The following is a 22,199-nucleotide window of genomic DNA, read 5'->3' as shown; positions in this document are numbered from 1 at the left end:
AAGGAAAACAGTCTGTGGTCGTCCAAGTTTGGTGATTTTTGTGTCACAGGTTTATGTGCTTAATACAGGGACTTCCACAGCCTTTTCAACAGCGCTGCGGCCCGCGGGGGGGGGGCAGTGTTTTGGAAATGACAGTCTTGACTACAAAGCTTTCTTCGTTATGAATTACCATACATGTTTTTACATACATGGCTTTTAGTTAGCAGTTAGCATTAGCAGCACATGCTGCGTCCGATGTGAAAGGACCTTTATGCTGCGCACTGTGACTCACAGCAATGGTCCCGGGTCAGCCCTGACTTTGTGTTAAACTAATCCTAAAGTAATAATGGTATTTCTAACCACTGACATACCACAACTTTATCCATTCAACAGCTGCTGAAAGTTAGGGGACCTAGCTTCTATCGGATATTTATATAGGTCGTGTCCAAATTCATGGGCTGCATCCTCCTGAGGACCCGGCCTTCGCGGTCTACGTGGGCCGGGTCCTCAGAAGGTCGGGTAGGCCGGAAGTAAATGGCTGTGAAATTGGACGGTCTAGCCTTCTGATTAATGTCACCGCTGTCTCGGTGGAGTTTAATAAACTCAGCCGTCTGCTCCTTGCTATGTAAAATATAACAGGACACTGGCATAAATTCTCGACCATCTCACACTTCTGTTTAATCAGTTTTCTGTTTGACGTTTATTCAGCTGTGTGAAAACCACCGGGGATTAATAAAGTTTTATTTTATCTAATCTAATCTAATATCTTTAATCTCAGCCAAACCGATTTACTCACGAACAAATAAAACACTGAAAAAAGCCAAACAATATCCTTTTTAGGTTGTCTAAGTGACGTTTAACCTGAGTAGCGAAAGTCCGCGGTGATCTGAAAATGATGTGCCGGGAGTTGTGCCGTTCTCGGCGGCTTCAGTGACCCTCGAGCTCTCGGTTAGCTATCAAGCTGGTGGGTAACAGACGTCTCCGAAAACGTCGAAGCACTTTTGCAAATATGCAATACCTTGATAAACCGAGCAGATATTTGAAGTTTACACAGCTACATTCTCGCCTGAAAATATGTTAAAAGTTTATTTTGTGACCCAGAAAGATTAATAAAAGTAATTTTAAAACTTAGTAGCGGCCGCCATTGCCGGAAACTGGAGTTTGGCTGGGCCACGCTATGAATTATGGGATATGGTGGGCCACGAAGGACACACCCGACCCATCCTTCAAATTCGGGGAAAAGGAGGACGCATTTGTGGGCTGCATTCGGAGGAGTCTACGAATTTGGACAGCCTTCGGCGCGTCGCTGTGACGTAATCGGTCTACAAATGCGGCCTAAGGAGGATGCAGCCCATGAATTTGGACACGACCATAGAGATCCTCCAGCTTCAAACTGTATTACCCTTCAAGGACCTGCAGTTCAAAAAAGCGCCCCTCCGACAGCCAAACCCATCTGTTCTCTGATTGGATTGTTACATTTGTGATTGACATGACATTGACCAATCAGATGAAAGGAAGAAAAATAGGGTCAAAATTCGTACTTGTAACTTGCAGGTGTTTTTTTGGCTAAGTCCACACACAAATTCTTTTTACACATACAAATCCTGATTTACAAGTACAAAATATTTATGACCACATTTTGAGCCCATATTTGGTCCCCGTACTCCATGTTCCCTGTGTAGTTTCAAGTCCATGTCCTTGAGCCAGTTGTATTTCCTGTTTTACTTTGAAGGTCCGTGTCTCAGGTGATGTATGCTGTTTTGCTTCCCTGTTGTATCTAATTAGGCTCAGCTGTATCTCCCTCCTGTGTGCCATTTCCTTGTTATCTTGTGTGTATAGTTAGTGTGTGGTTATCTCTGTTTTTCGTCGGAGTATCTGTGTATCATTCTGTGTACCTGGTCATCCTGTTGGTCATCCTGTTCATCTTCCCCAGTGTCTCTCCAGCTACATTTTCATGTTTCAGATAGTTTAGTTTTATGTTTCTACTTTCATGTTTAGCTGTCCCCAGTTTAGGTTTTTGTTAGGGGGTTTGTGTTAATTGTTTCAGCAACAATAAAGGCTCAATCTCAGTTTGAAACACTTTCTCCTGCATGATTGTCTGCACCTGGGTCCACACCTCTCAATGTCCACCAAACCGTGACATTAATAGGCTGCTGAGGGCATAAAAAATCTCATGTCCAGTACATGTTTTTGTAAAAATCAAGGAACTACTGTATATAGATAGTGACTACATATCTTGAACTGAACAAAGTATTTGAAAGAGCTCATGCCACTAATGGATTTCAATGTGACTTTAGTCGATTGATCAAAAATTGGATCAAAACAAATGAATTCACCAACATCCACATTATCTAAATATGCTATTAGATCACAAAACATTCATGTTGGTATATTAGTAATTTCATATTTCTTTTTTTTTTTTTTGGTAGTTGGAAATGTCTCTTTTATGTTCACTAATGTTAATCACATCTACTCTGTCTGTAGGTTGTTTTTTGTTTGTTTGGTCTTTTAGGTTTGTTAGTATATTACAGTGTAGAGTCCAAAACAAACTTCCTTACTGGTAAAAAGGAGGTAGAGGAAAATATATCTTATGTTTCTCTAGTGCCGGTCTCTTTCTCTGCCAACAGGATAAGTGCTTCCACGTGAGGTAAAAACAGGTCAACCTACAATAAAATCTTTTGGTTTCATTTTTTAATGCATAAAGGCAGGTTGTATATTTTTTTTCTGCTATAAAACATTAAAATAAGGTAGGTCAGATGGCCAAAAGGTTATTTTATTATCTTACAAGCTCTGGTTGACTTATCTTGTGTCAGTTTAGTGCATGCTGAGAGGATGTTTAGCAACAACAGAAGTGCCAATCACAAGCAATGCTGGAGATAACCACTGCAAAAAGCACATGCTTTTCACCAGCTAGTGTATATGGCTTAAAGTAAGATTGCCTTTATTGACAGTGCAGGAAACTTCTATTACTGTTGTGTTTCTTGCACATGAGCACCTTTAGATTGGTTGCATTGAGGTTTTAATTTTGACATTAAACATTTTTAAAGTTTTAAAACTCATGCGCTTGCTGCTAGACCTATTCTTGAACAGTTTTTTTCCCCAATCTTCCAATGATGTAAAGCTGCTCCACCTCCTGGTCTTGCAGGGATTGCGGCACAAACTATCTGGAAAGAGTTTTGTATTGGTTCACAAAAAGAGCTGCATCTATTGTCCCGCTGTTCAACAAAAGTTCAGACATCAAACAGAGAAGCACAATGTAACCACAGGATGGCACTTCTCACTCACAGATGTTCAAATTTGTTTTTTACTTTTAAAGGTTTTGAATTACATTTACTCAATAAACAAATATATTCATACAGTGTGGGCCAATGTGCAAGTAAACACCAAGATATAGCAGTAAAATTAGATAGCAGTAACATTTAGACACAGCTTTTGGTTTGGGTACTAATGTGGCTCTTTAGATCTTGTTGTGAGCAGAAACAATTACAGTTATCAAACGGCACTGTCATTGTAGAGGCTCAGATAAAATGCTGCATATTGGGTAACAAACCAAACAAAGTAGCTCCTGCATCATGAGCAGCTTGCCACCTGAGATATTTGTTCTCCATATTCATATTCCTTGCACACCAGTTTGATCATATCTGCGAGACTTTGTGGTAACACAATAGCTGAAGGCAGTTACTCATAAGCTATTCAATTTGATTATCATGACATAAACATAGCAAGTTGAAATAAACGAGAAAAAGTAGGTTAATTGGTAATTATAAATTGTCTGTAGGTGTGAGTGTGAAGGGTTTTCCTTTGATTCAATGTGGACCTGCACTCTTGCCCTGTGACAGCTTAGATAGCCTCCAGCTTCCCCAAGACCCTAAAACTGATAAGTGGTTACGAAAATGGATTGTATGGATAGACTTATATTGTTCATTATATGCTAAATTACAAAAAAAAATTACTGCAACAGAAAATAATGACCCCATTCCTTCAATAAAGCTTTTTCTCACAGTGTGATCCTATGTAGGCTAATATAGAAGGCAGTTTTAATAATTCAATGCAACAAAGATAACAAAGTACAAGATGCAGTCCAGAATATCATATAATTAGCAGCTAATCCAATGTGTTAAATTTATTTTTTTTTGTCTATATATTGCTTTTTTTCTCTATATAAATTACATGAATAACAATAGAATAGAATAGAATAGAATAGAATTCAACTTTATTGTCATTGCACATGTCACAGGTACAGGGCAACGAAATGCAGTTTGCATCCATCCAGAAAGTGCTTTAGTCGTGATATAGATATATTACAATATAAATTAGCAATAATAGAGATGTGTAAGTATATTACAGAAATGGGTCTATTATGGTATGTTATAATGTACACAGTGTGAAGTATGTTATGAATATTCTATAACTATAAGTATGTGGCTTATTCTAGACTCCGTAGTAAAATACTGTGATCAGAGACATTGCAAAATTTGTGATCTTTCAGGTTCTGGGCTTCCCAATAATTGACCCAAAGTCATTAAATTCTTTAGTGTCCTAGATATTTGTTTATTTTTTAGTGCAACCTAAAAAAAAATTATACAGTGTAATTTATATTATTTAAATGAATGTTGATAAAGTCAACAAATTGCACTAGCTGTATCATTGTTTATAATCTTATTGTCAGGCCCATTTTCAAATTGCCTTTTCAATCCAATTTTTTGTCTATAAATCCCATACGTGTAAAAAGACAGAGGATCTAAACACCTAACACAGCAGCACATTGTCACCACAGGATGGCACTATCTTCACTGTCACGCATCATATATTTTGACTAGACAATATAGCTCACCTGCAGATTCCATAATAATAGCTGAGTTATTTTGCTCTACTATAATAATGCACAGTATTTTCCTGTTCATAGTCTAACTTTGGCTTTCAGAAAGTCCCATTTACATTCAACTGCCAACCAACTATGTTCATACAAGAACAGAAATCTGTCCAAGTAACTGATGAGTGTTTTGCGGGTACTTATGAAATTAGGGCTACCTTTTTTTATATCTTTAAAAGAACAAGACAAACTTTCACACCTTACATAGGGGTAGCTGTAGCTCATGAGAAAGAGCTGGTCATCTACTGAGCAGAAGGTTTGTGGTTCCCCCAGTGTGCATGCCAAATATCCTTGGGCACGATACTAATCCCAAGTTGCTTTCCGATGAATCCATCAGAGTATGAATGCGTGTGAATGTTAGATAGAATGCACTTAAAGCCTAGAAGAAAGTGTTTGTGTGAATGGGTGTGAATGCAGCATGTTGTATAAAGCGCTTTGAGTGCTCTGGAAGAGTCGAAAGGAGCTATATAAGAATCAGTCCATAGTTACACTGGTTGTTTTTTATATAAACAATCACACTAAAACCTTACCATCTATTCTGATGATTGTTATTGTTTGTTATTGTTTTTGAGATGTTAACATGTTTTCTGTTTCCATCCATCCACCTTCTTCTGCTTATCCGGGGCCAGCAGCTCAAGCAGAGAAGCCCAGACCTCCTTCTCCCCAGCCACTTCCTCCAACTTGTCCGGGGGAACACCAAGGCGTTCCCAGGCCACCCGAGAGATATAATCTCTCCAGCGTGTCCTGGGTCTGCCCCGGGTCCTCCTCCTGGTGGGACATGCCCGGAACACCTCACCCAGGAGGCGCCCAGGAGGCATCCTTGTCAGATGCCCGAACCACCTCAGCTGGCTCCTTTAGATGTGAAGGAGCAGCAGCTCTACTCTGAGCCCCACCCTATCTCTAAGGGAGAGGCCAGCCACCCTTTGGAGGAAGCCCATTTCCACTGCTTGTATCTGTGATCTCATTCTTTCGGTCACTACCCACAGCTCGTGACCATAGGTGAGGGTAGGGACGTAGATCGATCGGTAAATTGAGCGCTTTGCTTTTACACTCAGCTCTCTCTTCACTACAATGGACTGGTACAGTGTCCGCTATCCATCTATCAATCTCCCACTCTCTCACAGATGTTGTTACGATTCCCATCTATGGCATTATAAGCGATGCCAAATTCATAGAGCGAAGACTGTGTGGCTTTTCTTTGAAGCGCAAGATTTTCTCCTGCAAAACAACAAATGTATAAAAATAATTACACCTGGATGTTTGTCAGTAATCACAATTAGGTTACTATATTCAGTAAAATGTTTCAATTCCATTTATTTATAGAAAAGCAACTGACAGCAGCAGCCACTTTATGGTGCTTCAGATTGTAAGGTAAAAACCATGATAAAGAGAAAACTTCAAACAAAAAAACTTTTACGTTCGTACAATATAAATATTATATTGTATGAATGGGATAATTATGTATATTGTAATAACGTGATATTATGTTATTCAAACGTGAAAAGTATATTGTTAGAACAATAAAGTTTTCACGTTATAACGTAATATAGCTCTGTTTTTCTTTTGGGTGGCAGCTCTATGCTTCCGTACCCTTTGAATTTGGGAAAACATTTTTGAGTTATTGTGTATCTAAAACTGTAAGAGAAACCTTGCACAGTTATTCTTCACAAGCTTTACAGCTAATCGAGGACAGAGCCATACACTTCCACCTCACACAGAGTCAGGTATTCATGTCTTCCAGGGATGACTATGTTAACATAGCGGCCGTCCATCCCCATCCCGTCACTCGCGTTACAGTGGAACTCTTGAATGGAACCTCCTGGGATGCTTGAGATCACAGCACACCTGGCAGAAGAAGCAGAGATTATTTGGTTAACCCAAGACGTTTAAGAGGGCGTTTCACATTGGATTCTTCACTTGGCAGTGTAGAGCTGCAAGATGTGACAACCCCGAAGGTGATATTGGGCAAATTAAGTCAGATAAGGTTCTTGCTTTCTATGAGTGGAATCACAGAAATTTTTGTTCATACTCATTTTCTGTTTGGATTTTGGTATTTTCCTTTAAGAGGACTAATATTCTTTACCTCATTTATTTGGACTCCCACATTAACCTGAATATGGTTCACATTTATGATTTGTATTTTATCAACACACTGCTGTACAATAAATTTGCTCTCATCAGTTTTGGAAGATACAAACATCCCTATAGTTCCAGTTTGTAATTAATTTAATTTCTATTAAAGTTGCAGTTTTTAGTGTGCATTGTACCTGGGATTATAGTTGCCATTGTTTTCAAGAGAATCTCCAATGCAGATCTCGGCTCCATTTAGTCATTCTGGGAGAGAATCTATTACATTCAATACCTTAATAGAAAAAACTTTATGGGTTTTGCGCAGATCGAGTCGCCACCAGGGACTGAAGTCAGGTTTTGTATGAGTGCATGATGCCCCGTCCCATATGCCGTTATGATTTCCATCTGTGGCATTATAGGCAATACCAATTGTATAGAGTGATGACTGTGAGGCTTTTCCTTGAAGTGCAAGATTTTCTCCTGCAAAAGAACAAATTCATGAAAAAATATTAAATATTGATGTCTTGTCAATAATTACGATTAGGTATCAAGAAATGCATTGCGTTCAATTAAATTTTTCAATTCAGTTTTATTTACCTTAAAATGCTTTTTATTATAAGGTAAAACTAAAATATCCGAGATAAAACCCCAACAATCAGGTGATCCAACTTAAGAAAGCGCTTGTCAATGGTGGGAAAGAAGAACTCTCTCTTCATACAAAGAGAGCACAGAACCAGGCTCAGGGAGGTCATTCCATCTGCCTTCACTGGTTACACCTACCAGCCACCTAGGAGGCATCCAAGTCAGATGCTAAACCACCTTAACTGACTCCTCTTCATGTGGAGGAGTAGCGACTTTATGTTTAGCCCCTCTCAAATGAGCTCCACACTGTATAACTAAGGCTGACCCCAGGTACCCCACAGAGGAAGCTCACTTCCACTCTTCATATCTTCAGTGTGATTGTTCTGATCACTACCCAAAGCTCGTGGCCATGGCTGAGGATTTGGGCATATATTTACCAGTAAATCTAGAGCCTTCCTTTCAAGCTCATCTATGTTTTCATTAGAATCGAAGATTGCAGCGTTCACTTTATTGCTAGAGCCATGCCACTTGTCCAGTTTGGGTCTGGAGTGCACACACAGCTTCCCCCCTAACCTGCCTAACACTTTTCCCAGAATGATTTTAATTCAAATCAGCTTTAATTACATAGCCACAATTCATAATAATAGTAATCACAATATCTCAGTGTGCTTTATATTGTAGAGTAAACCCCCTACAGTATCAGAGAGAGAATCACAGCAGTCATACAATCCCCTTTGAGCAAGCCTTGGTGACCATGGGAAGGAAAAAAAACACCCTTTTAACAGGAAGAAACCACTGGCAGAACAAGGCTCAGTCCTGCAAATGGTTGTAATGGATGACCTTTCATCCAGTCTTGAAAACATACCTGTAGTTTAAGAAACTGATTTGTATCATCTGGTTCCAAACATAAATATAACTACACAGCAGTGAAAATAAATGCTCTGACTTCTGATAATAATCCCTAATTGAACTTTTCTGTGAGCGAAAAACTGTTTACTTGTTTATGTGAACAGTTTAGGATTTATCAGATAACTATTGAATTGAATTGAATTGAATCTTTATTTTGAACATGTAAAAAAAAAGTGTAAGAACAGAGAAATAAAAAGAGACAAACAAAGCATTACAAAAGCAAAACAAACCAACCACAACTATAATAAACTTTCATGTTCAAAAAGGAGTAGAAAAGCCTAAACTTATTTAATCCCTCCCCCCTTCCCACTACCTAGTAATCAATAGACTACACCTTTTCTTCCTGTTTAAAATTTGAACACATTGTATTCACATATTGTACACATATTGTATTCTAGGAAATGAGAAGTTACTTTTGTAAAATGTTTTATTCAGAGTTATCAAATGCTGCAGTGATGTCCAGCAATACACAAGTAAAGAGATGAACCCAATCCCAGAGACAATAAAGAGTTCATTAGTAACCTTTGCTAGTCCTGTTTCTATGCTTTGCTGAATTATGAAACCTTTTTTTTTCTTTTTAGGCTGGACAAGAAAGTTGGATCAAGTAAAGGCTTCTGAATTAATGATTTAATTACTTCCACCTTAAAAGCCTTTAGCCTCTTAATACAGATTAACTGATCATATTTAAAATCAAAGCACTGATTAATGATAAGAGTTCTTTGTAGGAATGTGAACTAGTAGATATATTGATAGTGTGGATAAAGGTGTTACTGAAGTTAGTTCAGAGAAATCAATAGGAAGCAAGCAGTCTAAATAAATATCACTAGTTACTTAAATAAAAGAAAAAAAATATTTCTTTTAATTTATTTTAATTTAAATAAAAGAAAATTCATGAAGCAAACTCTTTGTCATCATGGTTACAGTGATGAACAGTAATGATGTGCTGGCTTTGCAGCTTTTTTTAGGAAATAAAGTACTGGGTGTTTTTTTTTTCATGTTTCTATTTGAAATTGTTTAAACTTTATTGCACTTCATATATCTACTACTCATTTCTAATTCTGTTCATTCTGGACACTCCCAATAAACATCTTCAAGTCTGCCACCTCCTGCTTCACCTTTCCTTTCACTCTAGCTGCTATCCTTCAGATAGAAATCACATCTGACATTCATCCCTGTCTACCCTGCCTGCACTCTCCTCTTCACCTCTCTTCTGAACTGTCTATTGCTTTGGATGGCTGTTCCAAGTAATTAAAGTCATCGACCTTCACTAACTCCACTGTTTACAGCTTCACTGTTACACATCTCCCTCTCATTCACACATGTATTTTGTCTTGTTTCTGCTGACTTTCATTTTTCTTCTCTCCAGTGCATACTTCTACCTTTCCAGGTTGTCTTCTATCTGTTCCCTACTCTCAATACACATCACAGTCTCATCTGCGAATATCATAGTCCACCGAGACTCCTGACATCATTTCTCAACTTGTACATCACCATTACAAACTAGAAGGCTCAGAGCAGGTATCTGATGTGCCAACTAATCCACTAACAACACAGGCACAGTTTGTAAAGATGCCTTATAAGCATATAAGAGTTTTGTTTGCATTATTTGCATTATTTCTGTGGCAGACATTTCTGCGGATGCGCATTGCCATGTTGTGATCTGTAAATTTTGTGGCAAATTAAAAAATATCATCTTGATAACACAACTGACTTGCAACCACCTCCTTTCAGTAAAACAAGTTTTGTTTTATTTTTACTGTATAGACATTACACAAACTCAAAAATTACTCTACCTTGTATTCTTTACTAAATCACATGGTGTGTTAACATTTACATCTCACACACTTACGATAAGTGGAACCCGAGCTTATTCCTAGGAGGAGTAGCAGAAGGAAAGCATTCAGTTTCATCATTCTGTTGAATTTGAGAAAGATGGTATTTTTATTAGTAAACAATATTTTATTGCAAATTTAATTTATTACTGGTTCCTGTGTCAAAGTATTTAAGCCACATCTTTAAAGTGAAATAGCTAGGATCAAAGTTATTGTAGGAAAAGAAACTTTGTGAAAGAAAAAAACACAAATATGCACTGGTGTTTTGTTGGTCACTTGAATGTGACCACAACCACTACAAACTATATGTCAATGGCCTGTACATCACCCATTCACTTAAAGCTGCAAGTCAGGCACTGATCTCACATTGAAAACATTGGAATTCTCTATAATTAAAAAAGTGGCTGTCAAGCTTCAATATGATTGCTCCTTGAACAGGAACAGGAACTACTCTTCAAATCTTCAGTTATGAATTAGTTTATGTATATTTTTTTTTTTACATTAGAGTTGTTTTGTTGTGAACCTGAATTGAAAAAAAAATCATAAATTACTGAAACTACTACTAAGTTTAAAGATACAAAAAAGAGCTTCAAGCAAAAAAGAAAACTAATTCTATATTTAAACAGAAGATAGAGAAACATAATAAAGACAATCAGTTTCAAGAAAAGAAATGAAATGTGTTACTTGAGTATCCAGACTGAGCAAATGCTTCTTCCTGGAAACTGATGATTCAGTGAAAGAGAAGTGCTCCTACTGATGTTGTTTCTCTCTCTGTGTGTGTTTAATATGTATATGCAGCTCCGCCTCTGCTGAACAACAACTAACCAATCATCAGAAATCACAATCATATTCTCCTCAAAACTGTCCAGTTACTTCCTACTGGTTTGTGCCCATGCACATTTGTTTCACTTCCTCACTTGTGAATTACATTTTCAAGAATTAGTGTTTTTTCTGGTTATTTGGCAATATCCTCCAACTTATTACTCAAGATGTAGTCAGACATTTACAAAATATAATTTTGCTCCAAAGTTTGGGGCCATTTTGAAATGTCCTTGTATCTGAAAGATAAGTGGAATAATAATTTTACATCAAATTGATCAAAAGCTCTATAAGTAAAAAAAAAAACAAAAAAAACGATTAATGGAATCATTCATCATAGATCAATTTGTCATAAAAAAAACACATTTTTGTAGGCTTTCTTCTGCCTCACATTGGTCAAAAATGAAATAATGCAGAATAAATGTTACCCCAGCTATGTTACTATTCTTTATAATAATGAAACTCTAATATGTGGAACCAACATTTTGAGTGCAACATGAATCTGTACAAATGCATCAGCCTCAGCTAAACAGTTTCAGCATTTTCATAGCCAATCCAATCTGGAACCGTACACCTCCACCTCACACAGAATCAGATGCTCACTTCTTTTCAGTTTCTTTTCAGTTTTCAGTGAAACCTGCAGGGAGATCACAGTACACCTTTCAGAAGAGAAATGATTTCGTTGGGGAACACCATCTCTGCGATTGGTTATATTAACAGAAAACACCTTATGGGCTTTGCCCAGGTCCAGTCGCCACCAGGGGGCGAAGTCGGCATTTGTACATGTACATGAAGCTTGGTTCCAGTTGTTGGCACGACTGCCATCTATGGCATTATAAGCAATGCCTGTTGAATGTAGTGAAGACTGTGTGGCTTTTCCTTAGATTGCTAGGTTCTCTCCTACACAATGACACAATTGCAAAGATCAGTACTGACACCTAATGAAGGCTTTCTGAAGTGAAATTTGCAGTTGCCTACATAGACGAGCCAAAAGCCTTCTGGAGAAAAGTTTTATGGTCAAACAAAACAAAGATTGAGTTATTTGGCCACAGTGACAACAGCTATGTTTGGAGGAGAAAGGTACATTAAATAAGTGGGTGGAATAATAAAGAAAGACTACCACCAAATTTCTCAACTTCACCTCAAAATGACAAGAAACTTGGACACAGTTGGGTGTTCCAGCAGGAATATGATCCCAAACACATATCAGAACTGATTTGGAATGGACAAAACAGCCTAAAATTAAGCTTCTGGAAAGGCAATCCAAAAGCCCGAAACTCAACAATATAAAAATTTCAGAACTACTCTTGAAAGCTAGGTCCATGGCCACCAGTCAATTTAAATTAATTCTACCAACACTGCCAAGAAGTGTGATCTAATATCCAGCCAATAATGCCCCAGAACATTGCTAATGGATACCAAAGCATCTGGTTAAGGTATAACCTGCTAAGGGATATTTGGATATTTGAGCCTGTATGTATACTTTTTCATTTTCTCTAATACTGTGTGGATCTATCCATTGATCAACTATCTAAATTACATATCCAGTTATATTCATGGATTTAGGTGAAGGCAGTCTAAGCTGGCTTTTGGAAGAGAAGTGTACACCTTGGGCAGATTACCAGTCCAACACTAAGTTAACAGCCTACACAAACCACTCACACTCTGTCACGGCACTGGGTCAGTGACCCAGTGTTTCGAGTTTTGCATTAATGTTGAACTTTGATTTTGTCAGTATTTATCATTTCTAGTTTTTTGGTTTCATTGTTAGCATTCTTAGTATTCTGGTTTTTGTCTCTGTGTTCCATGGTTGTTCTGTCTCCCCTGTCAGCTGTATCCCCTTGTCAAGTCCGCGTCTATGTGTTATGTTCCCTGTTTTACTTTGTAAGTCTGTGTCTCATGTCAATGTGTCTAGTTTGGCTTCCCCTGTTTTTGTTGTGTTTGATTACTCCCAGGTGTGCTCTCCTCCTGTGTCCCATTCCCTCGCCATCCCTCCGTTTATTTAGCCCTGTGTTTCCCTCAGTCAGTGTCGCGTCGTCGCCTCTTCATGCTGTGTGTGTTTCCCTCTGTGCTCCTTGTGATCCTTGGCTTTAGTTTCCATGTTTCCTCGTGTCTAGCATTAGTTCCTAGTTTAGGTTTGTTTTTTACGTATTTATCTTTTGTGGATTTTTGCACTGCAATAAAGCAGCCATTTTTAAGTTTATTTCCTCAATCCGAGTATCTTGTGTTTGGGTCCTACATTCTGCTTGCCACACAGTCGTAACATGACACACTCACATTCTTGCCCATCTCCCATTTAGAATCACAAGTTAACGAGCATGCTAAAAAATCCCCAATCAATTAACAGGTTTAAATCCTTCCTGCTGTGAGGCAACAGCACGTATCGCTGCTTCTGGATGGTACCACAAACTAACATACAGTACATCAAATTTAAGATTTAAATTAATTATACAGCATGAAACTCTCCACATTCTACTCAGATTTATAAATGAAATATATAGTTTTTGTTTAGTTTGGTATTTCTGCTGTTTATTCCACCACATAAAGATGTTGTCAATGTAACTTAAATATAGCTAATAGCAAGAAATGATTTCACAGGTATGTCAAACTTTATATTTAGGACCTATAATTTTAGGTGGTCTATATATACAGGCCTAAAGTTTCTACATTAAAGGACTGTAGCTTTGTTACCAAAATTCAGAAATTAACAACATATTCTGAAAACATGGGAAAGTAATCTAAATAAGTATTTAAACATTCTTTTCTTTATCAGAACTTCCAGATGATCTTTGAAGGTTGCAACAGACTTAACAGGATCAACCAAGGTGAAGGTATAAATGAGACATAAAATGAAAAGACAGACAGAAATCTCTTCTGTACCTATGAACGTATTATTATATTCATGATGTCTTCAAAGATGTACTAAAATATGTTTGTGTGTGTTTATGTGTGTGTGTATGTCTGTCGTGATTTCAGTAGTTTTATATTAGATTTCAGTAGTTTTAAATAATACATTACATTTACTTACACCGGATTTCCAGCACCATTATCTTGTAAAGAGTTGCTGATGTGAATTTCTGCCCCATTGAGCCTTTCTGGACAGCAATCTCTTCTGTTAGTGATGGTCACAGAGGTGACAATGTAGGAATCCAATAGGTCCACTCGCCACCAGGGGTTGGTCTGTTTTTCAGAGAAGGCACATGATCCAGTATAATAGTCAGATTCACGGTTTCCATCAATGGCATTGTTGGCATCTGCCAGCTAATGATTGAATTGTTTTGACTGGGTTGCTCTTCCCCGTAAGGCCACATTTTCTGCAGATAAGACAGTTGAAATATAATTTAAGATGTTGAATATAAAATGTCTTTACATGATTAAACCTGCATTATAAACCCACTTTTTTTGTACTGTAGTGAGTGAAAGGTTTTCACTCACTACAGTACAAAATCTCTCATAAAGATTTTCCAGAGAGACTCGAGTCGAGATTGTTAGTTTCTGTTATAGTACATCAGTATCACTACCTGTAGCTGTTGATAAACATGTTTTCCTAATTAGTAAACCATCTTTTACGCATAACTAATTTTCTTTTAAAAAGTTTTGCAACAAAGTTTTATATACCCAGATCATACTTACGATAGGTGTGTGCTGAGCACGTCCCCAACAGAAGCAGCAAAAGCAGACCTGAACTGTGTTTCACTGTTCACACTGAAAAGAAAATTAGTGATAGAGTTACATGGGGGAAGTAATACATTCATCCCAAGCTTATGATAAATTTTGTTCCATAAGTCAGAAATCTATAGCAAATCTAAACAAAATAACCAATCAATAAAATACTGACACAAAAACAAAGACTAACCCCCTCAACTATGCATTATATATCATTGAATGAAAAAGACGTATCTTGAAGAGTAATCAGAATGAGATGAAGTGCCACTGTTAAGGAGGGTTTTTTATATTCACATCCTAACATGGCACGTGTTTGTTTATTAGTATATTTCTGAGGATTTGGACTTTGTAGATAGATAAGCCTCACTTCAGCTATTGATGTTGTGAAAATTAATTGGTAAATATCTACTACCTTTTGGATTTATGGCCTCAAACACAAAAAGAAACATAAATAGAAAAAGCAATCAAAACCCGCATTTGAGATAAGATTAACAAAAGCAACAAGAAAAATATAACACAACACTTGCCACCAACATCACTGAAAATTGAGTTTATCTCAAATTTTCAACAAACCTGCTCTTTGTGCACACAATTCGTGTGGAGTATGAGGGTTTTTACTAACTTTATGCTAACTTTACCATGGCCATGACCAAGTTCACACTGAATGAATTCACCTGAATCAAAACGGTCTCTATATGCATTAGAAAGTGAAACCAAATGACTTTTTTGTAGTTTGACCTGTTTTTACCTCACGTGGAAGCACTCGTCCTGTTGGCAGAGAAAGAGACAGGCACTATAGAAAGATATATTTCATTCTACCTCGTCTAAGGAGCTTGGAAAGAAAAGCGTCTGGACTTGTTTAAGTTGCTTGAAGACGTTTCACCTCGCATCCGAGAAGCTTCTTCAGTTCTAAGGGTCAAATGGTGGAGAGTCCCAGATTTAAACCCAGTGGGAGGGTTAAACTACAAAAAAATCATTTGGTTTCACTTTCTAATGCATATAGGCTGGTTGTATTCTTTTCTGCTATAAAAGATTTTAATAGGAAGATTATAATAATAGATATTATGTTACCTCTCATTGGCTTTTTATGCGTCAAGGTAGTTTAGTTCATGCGGAGATGAAACAGAACTGCCAATCACAAGCAAAGCTGAAGATAACTACTGCAAACATCACATGCTTTTCACCAAAAAGTGCATTACTTAGAATAAGGTTGCCTCGGTTCACCATGGTTTTCAGGATTTTCCATTAGGGCACAGTACCTGGCACCGGGAATTAAAATAGTACTTGCACGGCCAGGGATCAAAGCGATCCAAGCAGGTACTAAAATGGAACGTTGTGAGACAACATGCCACCAATTGGCTGGTCAGTAGCATCACTCGATGAGTTATGACAGTGTCTCCTTTAGAGAAATCAAAACCACCATTTTTGTAACTCAGCAACAAGCGAAATAGCTCCAAAAAAACCCACCATGATCTCTGAGTCTGACAAAAAGCCAAAGACCAAGCAGCAGGTATATCGTCACCTCTACATCTTTATTGTAGCATTCATGTTGCATACTGGTTATATCAAGATACTATAACAACGACCATGCACATTAGGTGGTACTCGATTATAATGGAAAACCAGTCGAGTCGAGTCGTAGTGAGCCGTGTAAGTACTAATGGAAAAGGGGCTTTTCTAAAAGATTCCAATTTGGTCATGTAAGAGGACAGTCCTCTTCAAATTGCAATGTAAATTATGGAGTTCCACAGGGTTTCGTGCCAGGACCAATTCTGTTTCCATTATACATGTTTTCTTTAGGCAGTATCATTTAAAGGCATAGCATACATTTTTACTGTTATGCAGATATGCAAAGATGACCAGGATATGTCCTTCAATCCACATATTAAACAAATATGTAGGACAGCTTTTGTGACAGTCCTGACCCAGTGTTTTGTGTTGTTCAGTAATAATAGTGTTTGCTTTCGTGTTATTTAGAGTTCTTAGTCTCTTGGTTTCTTTTTCTGTGTTCCAGGTTTGTTCTGTTTCCCCTTGTCAAGTCCGCGTTGCTGTGCATGTTTCCTGTTTTACTTTGACAGTCTGTGTCCCGTGTTAATGTTTTCAGTTTTGCTTCCCCTTGGTCTTGTCATGTTTGATTACTCCCAGCTGTGCTCTCCTCCTGTGTCTCATTCCCTAGTTTTCCCTCTGTGTATTTAAGCCCTGTGTCTTCGCCTGTTTGTTGCCATGTCCTCTGCATTAGCTGTTTGTTTATCTCTCATCATGTTTTGTCCATGCCATATCATGTACTCCTAGTTTAGGTCATTCATCCTAGTTTGAGTTTCCGTTTTATTTTTAGTGCTATTGCAGTGTGTATTGTATTTCTCAGTTTGTTTTTGCCAGCAAATAAAAGCTGCCGCCTTTAAGTTAAATTCACCGTCTCAGAGTCCTGTGTTTCGCTCCAACCACTGCCTGCCAAACAGCCTACCTTTACTGCTTTTTTCTATTTGAGCAATATCTCTAAAATTAAATATCCTGTCTCAGAGTGATGCTGAAAAACTAGTTTATGCATTTATTACTTCTAGGCTGGACTGATGTCATTCATTATTATCAAAATTAGAAATGCATTCCTATATGTTCAAAATTAAATACGTGTATATCAGAGGCAGTTGGAGACAAAGAGAGAGGAGGCTGAGGGAGCAGCCAAAAGCTGAAGAAGAGAGTGATACCACAGCACAATCTCTAAAAGCTTTAATACTCAATAATATACAATAAAAATAAAAACAGCCACGGAATGAGAGATTATATTTGATTCAGTTTCAAAAGCTAATATTTATATTCAGTCGTTGAAAAAAAAGTTCAGGATTAGTAATGTACAGTTTCAGTTTAGTCAAAATCAACAACTCAGCAACAGCTGTAAAAAGCAAAGCAACAAACAATCAAAAGCAACAAAAAATAGAGTACTAAAAATAAAAAAGTTTAGACACGTTATACAAACCTTGTATTTAAAATATTACAGCCATTATAGGTTAAATAAAATATACAAAGTATATAAAAAGTTTAAGAATCTATTGCAGTTTTAATACAGTTTGACTTCTTTTGACCCCAGTTTTAAAGCAAGAAAATAACTGAACTTCAGTCTCATTTGGTCGTTATTTTGATTTGCTTATTGTTGTGATTGTATTAAAAAGTACTGTCCAGCATCATTGCTTTTATCGACTTCATTATCAGGGGTCACAAACTAAATGACTCCAAATAATTTTCTTAAAGCATTACTATCTATGATATAAAACTCTTCTGCTTCACAGTGGTCAAAAATGTAATCATGCAGAATTAATGTTGCCCAAACTATGTTACTAGTCTTTAGAATAATGAAACTCTGCTAAATTTAAAATTTTAAACATCAATCTGCACAAGTCAGCCTCAGCTAAACAGTTTCAACATCCTCACATCTAATCCAGCCTGGAGCCATACACCTCCACCTCACACAGGGACAGATGCTCGCTTCTTCCTGGGATGATAATGTTGACATAGCGACCGTCCATCCCGTTACACTGAAAGTTTTCAGTGAAGCCCAGAGGGATGCTTGAGATCACAGCACACCTTTCAGAAGGGAAAATGTTTTGTCGTTGAATAATAATAAAAAAACCCAAAACACTAATAATTGAAGATATTACCTTACCAAATACTTAATCAATGTAAGTTAACTCAAAGTAATATTTGCAGAGTTTAAAACTTAGTATAAATGTGCTTTACCGAACAAATACTGAAGCAGACATGCTTGAGTCAGAAACATCAGAATTTATTTATTAACTGTAAACTACCTTGGATTGTTGTTGCCATTGTTGTCAAGAGAATCTCCGATTCGAATTTCAGCTCCATTGAGTCGTTCGGGGAAACCATCTCCGCGGTTGGTTACGTTAACAGAAAACACTTTATGGGTTTTGCCCAGGTCCAGTCGCCACCAGGGATTTAAGTCCTTGTTTGTACAAGTGCACGAAGCTTGGTTCCATAGGTTGGCACGATTGCCATCTATGGCATTGTAGGCCATGCCTGGTAAATATAGTGAAGACTGTGTGGCTTTTCCTTGGATTGCTAGGTTCTCTCCTGTACAATGACAGAGTTGCAAAGATCAGTACTAATGCGTGATTATTGCTTTTGCAGAATAAAGGAACTCCAGTCTGAGTATGTTTTGAGTCCTAACTATTTGCACATTGTTACATTTTAACAAAGTGTGCCTGATGTTTGTTGTTTCAGTGGCTCACCACTGCAAAACTTTAACCAGATGTATTGATGAGCAGTGGAGGTTGTATTGCTTGTATATTAGTAACAGATAGTATCTATAACAAATTTGAAATCTCTAACAAATCTATTGTGAAACTGTTTTTCAGTGAGTCTCATTGTACAAATTCACTGACCAAAAGTAGATTCCTCTATTAAATGGATGTAATGGTCTCCGCAATTATGATTCCAATTCTGACCTGTGATTGCACAGAGAAAGTGTCAGTATGATACTCACCAGTTGGGGCTCGATAGCCATAGACTTCCACTTCACAAAGTTGGAGGACCCTGTTTGCCCCTGGTAAGACCACAGCTACATAACGTCCCTCCACAAGTCTGGTAAAAGTAATTGTTAAAGACCTGCCTGCTGGGATGTGAGAAACTACTGCAACCCTAAAACAAAGACAAGAAGTGAATTCATTTTTTAATTTATTTTAAATATTAGTACTTACAAACAAATTAACATCCATTCACTGATCAGTTTTCCTAAGTATCCAGTTATAGTCATGGATTTAGGTGAAACCTAAATTATCACTTTAACAACAAGCTAACAGCACCACAACAACCATTCACATTTAGAACCACCAGTTAACAAGCAGGGCCCCTGCTCAACAGACTTCTTAATGTGAGGCAACAGTGCTTTTAGTTTAGTTTATGTCTTCAAATAAAGTCAATGAATTTTTTAGGTGTCTGACAGCAATTTAATTTAGAGTTTTGAGTAATACATTTACTTACACCGGATTTCCAGCACCATTATCTTGTAAAGAGTTGCCAATATGAATCTCTGCACCATTGAGCCTTTCTGGAAGGTGGTCTCCTCTGTTGGTGATGATCACAGAGGTGACAATGTAGGAATCCAGCAGGTCCACTCTCCACCAGGGGTTGGTCTGCTGATCAGTGTGGATGCATGATCCAGCCCAATAGTGAGAATCACGGTTTCCATCAATGGCATTGCTGGCATCTGCGAGCTCAAGATTCAGTTCATTTGACTGGGTAGCTTTTCCACGTAAGGCCACATTTTCTGCAGATAAGACAGTAGAAATATGATTTAAGATTCATAATGAGAAATGTTTTTATATAATTAAATTTGCATTATAAAGACAGATTTCTTATTTCACATGTCAAATAAAGGACTTTTTTTCTTGAACAGCTTAAACAATTTTAGAATACAATGACATTTTGCCACTTTTGAGATTAGTGTTAGCAAGCTTTTCATCCGGGAATTATAGACCAATATAACTGTAATATGTAATTATTTTAGCTATTGAAATGTTGGTAACACTTTACATTTCCTTTATACTGCTTTAATTTCTTTACCTTTAACTGATGATAAATGTGTTGGCTCTCGTCAGTATGCCATCTTTTATGCTTAACTAATTTTCCACTAAAAAGTTTTACAACAAAAATATCAAAGTTTTATGTATCCAGATCATACTTACGATAGGTGCGTGCTGAGCACGTCCCCAGGAGAAGCAGCAAAAGCAGACCTGAACTGTTTTTCATTGTTCACGCTGACAAGAGAATTAGTAACATAATTACATGAGGAAATGTTGAATTCATCCCAAACTTAAAATAAATTTTGTTCCATAAGTCAGAAACCTAAAGGAAATCTAAACAAAATAACTCATTAATCAAGTGCTGACACAAAAACAATGACTAACATCTTTAACTCTGTATTATACAACATTCAATGAAAACCACATACCTTGCAAAGTAATCAGAATGAGATGAGGAGCCACTGTTAAGGAGCATTACTTATATTCATATCCTACCATGACACATGACCTTTATTACTCTACCTCTTACGCAGATAGATAAGGTTAGATACTGGCAGCCTCTGATGTTTTTGTAAAACTCAATTCTTAAATATGGCCGTCATTAAGATTTATTGATTCAAACACCAAAGCAAAAGGAAAAACATAACACGTCATTGAAAAATATAAGTTGAGTTTATCTCAAGTTTTCTGCTCCCTATTCACTTTTCCTGTTCAACTCCATTCTCCCCATTTCTCTGTGGAATATGAGGGTTTTCATTAACTGTAATAACATGCCCTAATTTGCAAGGTTTTTACTCTAAATGAAATCCAATGAATAAACACGCACTCTGTCCAAATCATCAAACTTTATGTGTTACAGTTTGGTCATAAAGTGCTGTTATCAGCTCACATGTGATTTACACAGTCAGACCCTTTGACTGGGACACGTGCCACAATGGTGACAGGATGTGCCAGAGTAAAATCTTGTCTTGGAATTCTAACAAGCTACTGTATTTACCAGTACACACTTAGAAAGGATGTTTAAAAAAATTACACAAAACTCATTTTGTGTGAATTTTGACACAATGTCAAAAAGAAAGATGAAAAATTACACACATTTTGTAAAAATGCAGACAAAATGCGTTGTCCCTGAGCTGATGCAGCATGTCTTAAGATGTGCTGTATTTAACACATCTGTTCTATGAGTGTAAATAAATAAGACTAATAGACTAATAGAGAGTAAAAACAATAGATTTCCTTACGTATAATTTTCACCCGAAATAGAAGGTCACATGTATTCAAATCACTTTTGTTAATTTTAGTTTAATTCAATTCAATTTTATTGTATTGTATTGTAGCACCAAATCACAGTAACAATCACCTCAAAGTGCTTAATACTGTAAGGTAAAGTCCCTACAATAATTTAGAGAAAACAGATGTCTCCATACACAAGGTGTGCGGGTCTGTACATGGTACATGATATCTATGGATAGTCTCTCTGTGTGAAACAAGAATCTAATTTGTGGTATGGCTGCAAGATGTGACTGCCGAGGTTACAAAAATAGCTCAATACACTTGTAATGCTTAAAATACAATAACAAAGCATTTTAGTTCAGACTTGCTGCTGGATGCCAATGTTATTACATTTTTAGATATTTTATTTTGAAATAGTTGACTCCAGTTATAAAATAAATTTTTGCTCATTTATATAATATATATTTTTATATAGCATGCATGCTGCCACTATGCATACAAAAACAACAAATAACCTCCTAAACCGTGTGTTTGGAACTTATTACACAGCATCCAATAAAAAAGTCATATCTCATAAACTAATAAGAAGGAGATGAGAAGTCGCTGTTTATGTGTGCATCCTGTCACAACACGTGCTGTTTGTGTGTTGACATACTTCAGAAGTCTTTATCTTTTCCCTTGTATTTAGATAAGACTCATTTC

The 22,199-nt window shown here is 37.1% G+C and overlaps 1 protein-coding gene and 1 pseudogene across 1 annotated transcript; both read right to left on the bottom strand.

Moving 5' to 3' along the window:
* Nucleotides 1-6,324: 6,324 nt before the first annotated feature.
* On the bottom strand, nt 6,325-11,001 carry LOC116333466 (annotated as a pseudogene).
* Nucleotides 11,002-17,557: 6,556 nt separating this feature from the next.
* On the bottom strand, nt 17,558-20,492 carry LOC116333482. The gene is made up of 5 exons (XM_031756733.2): nt 20,427-20,492; nt 19,723-20,008; nt 19,226-19,380; nt 18,531-18,813; nt 17,558-18,309 (listed from the first exon to the last, which is right to left on the bottom strand). Exons 1-5 carry the CDS (start codon nt 20,488-20,490, stop codon nt 18,159-18,161), a joined length of 939 nt encoding a protein of 312 aa, XP_031612593.1. The 5' UTR covers nt 20,491-20,492; the 3' UTR covers nt 17,558-18,158.
* Nucleotides 20,493-22,199: the final 1,707 nt, after the last annotated feature.

This window comes from Oreochromis aureus, linkage group 11 (genome assembly GCF_013358895.1).
Source record: "Oreochromis aureus strain Israel breed Guangdong linkage group 11, ZZ_aureus, whole genome shotgun sequence".
Taxonomy (NCBI): domain Eukaryota; kingdom Metazoa; phylum Chordata; class Actinopteri; order Cichliformes; family Cichlidae; genus Oreochromis; species Oreochromis aureus.
Note: the sequence above shows the minus strand (reverse complement) of the source record. Positions and strands in the feature narration are given on the sequence as shown.

Coding starts and splice junctions, on each gene's coding strand:
- LOC116333482 (XM_031756733.2), bottom strand. CDS start 20,490: ATGAAAAACAGTTCAGGTCTGCTTTTGCTGCTTCTCCTGGGGACGTGC. Junction 20,009..20,426: donor GTGCTCAGCACGCACCTATC/GTAAGTATGATC, acceptor TCTTATCTGCAG/AAAATGTGGCCTTACGTGGA. Junction 19,381..19,722: donor AATGGTGCTGGAAATCCGGT/GTAAGTAAATGT, acceptor TCTTTGTTTTAG/GGTTGCAGTAGTTTCTCACA.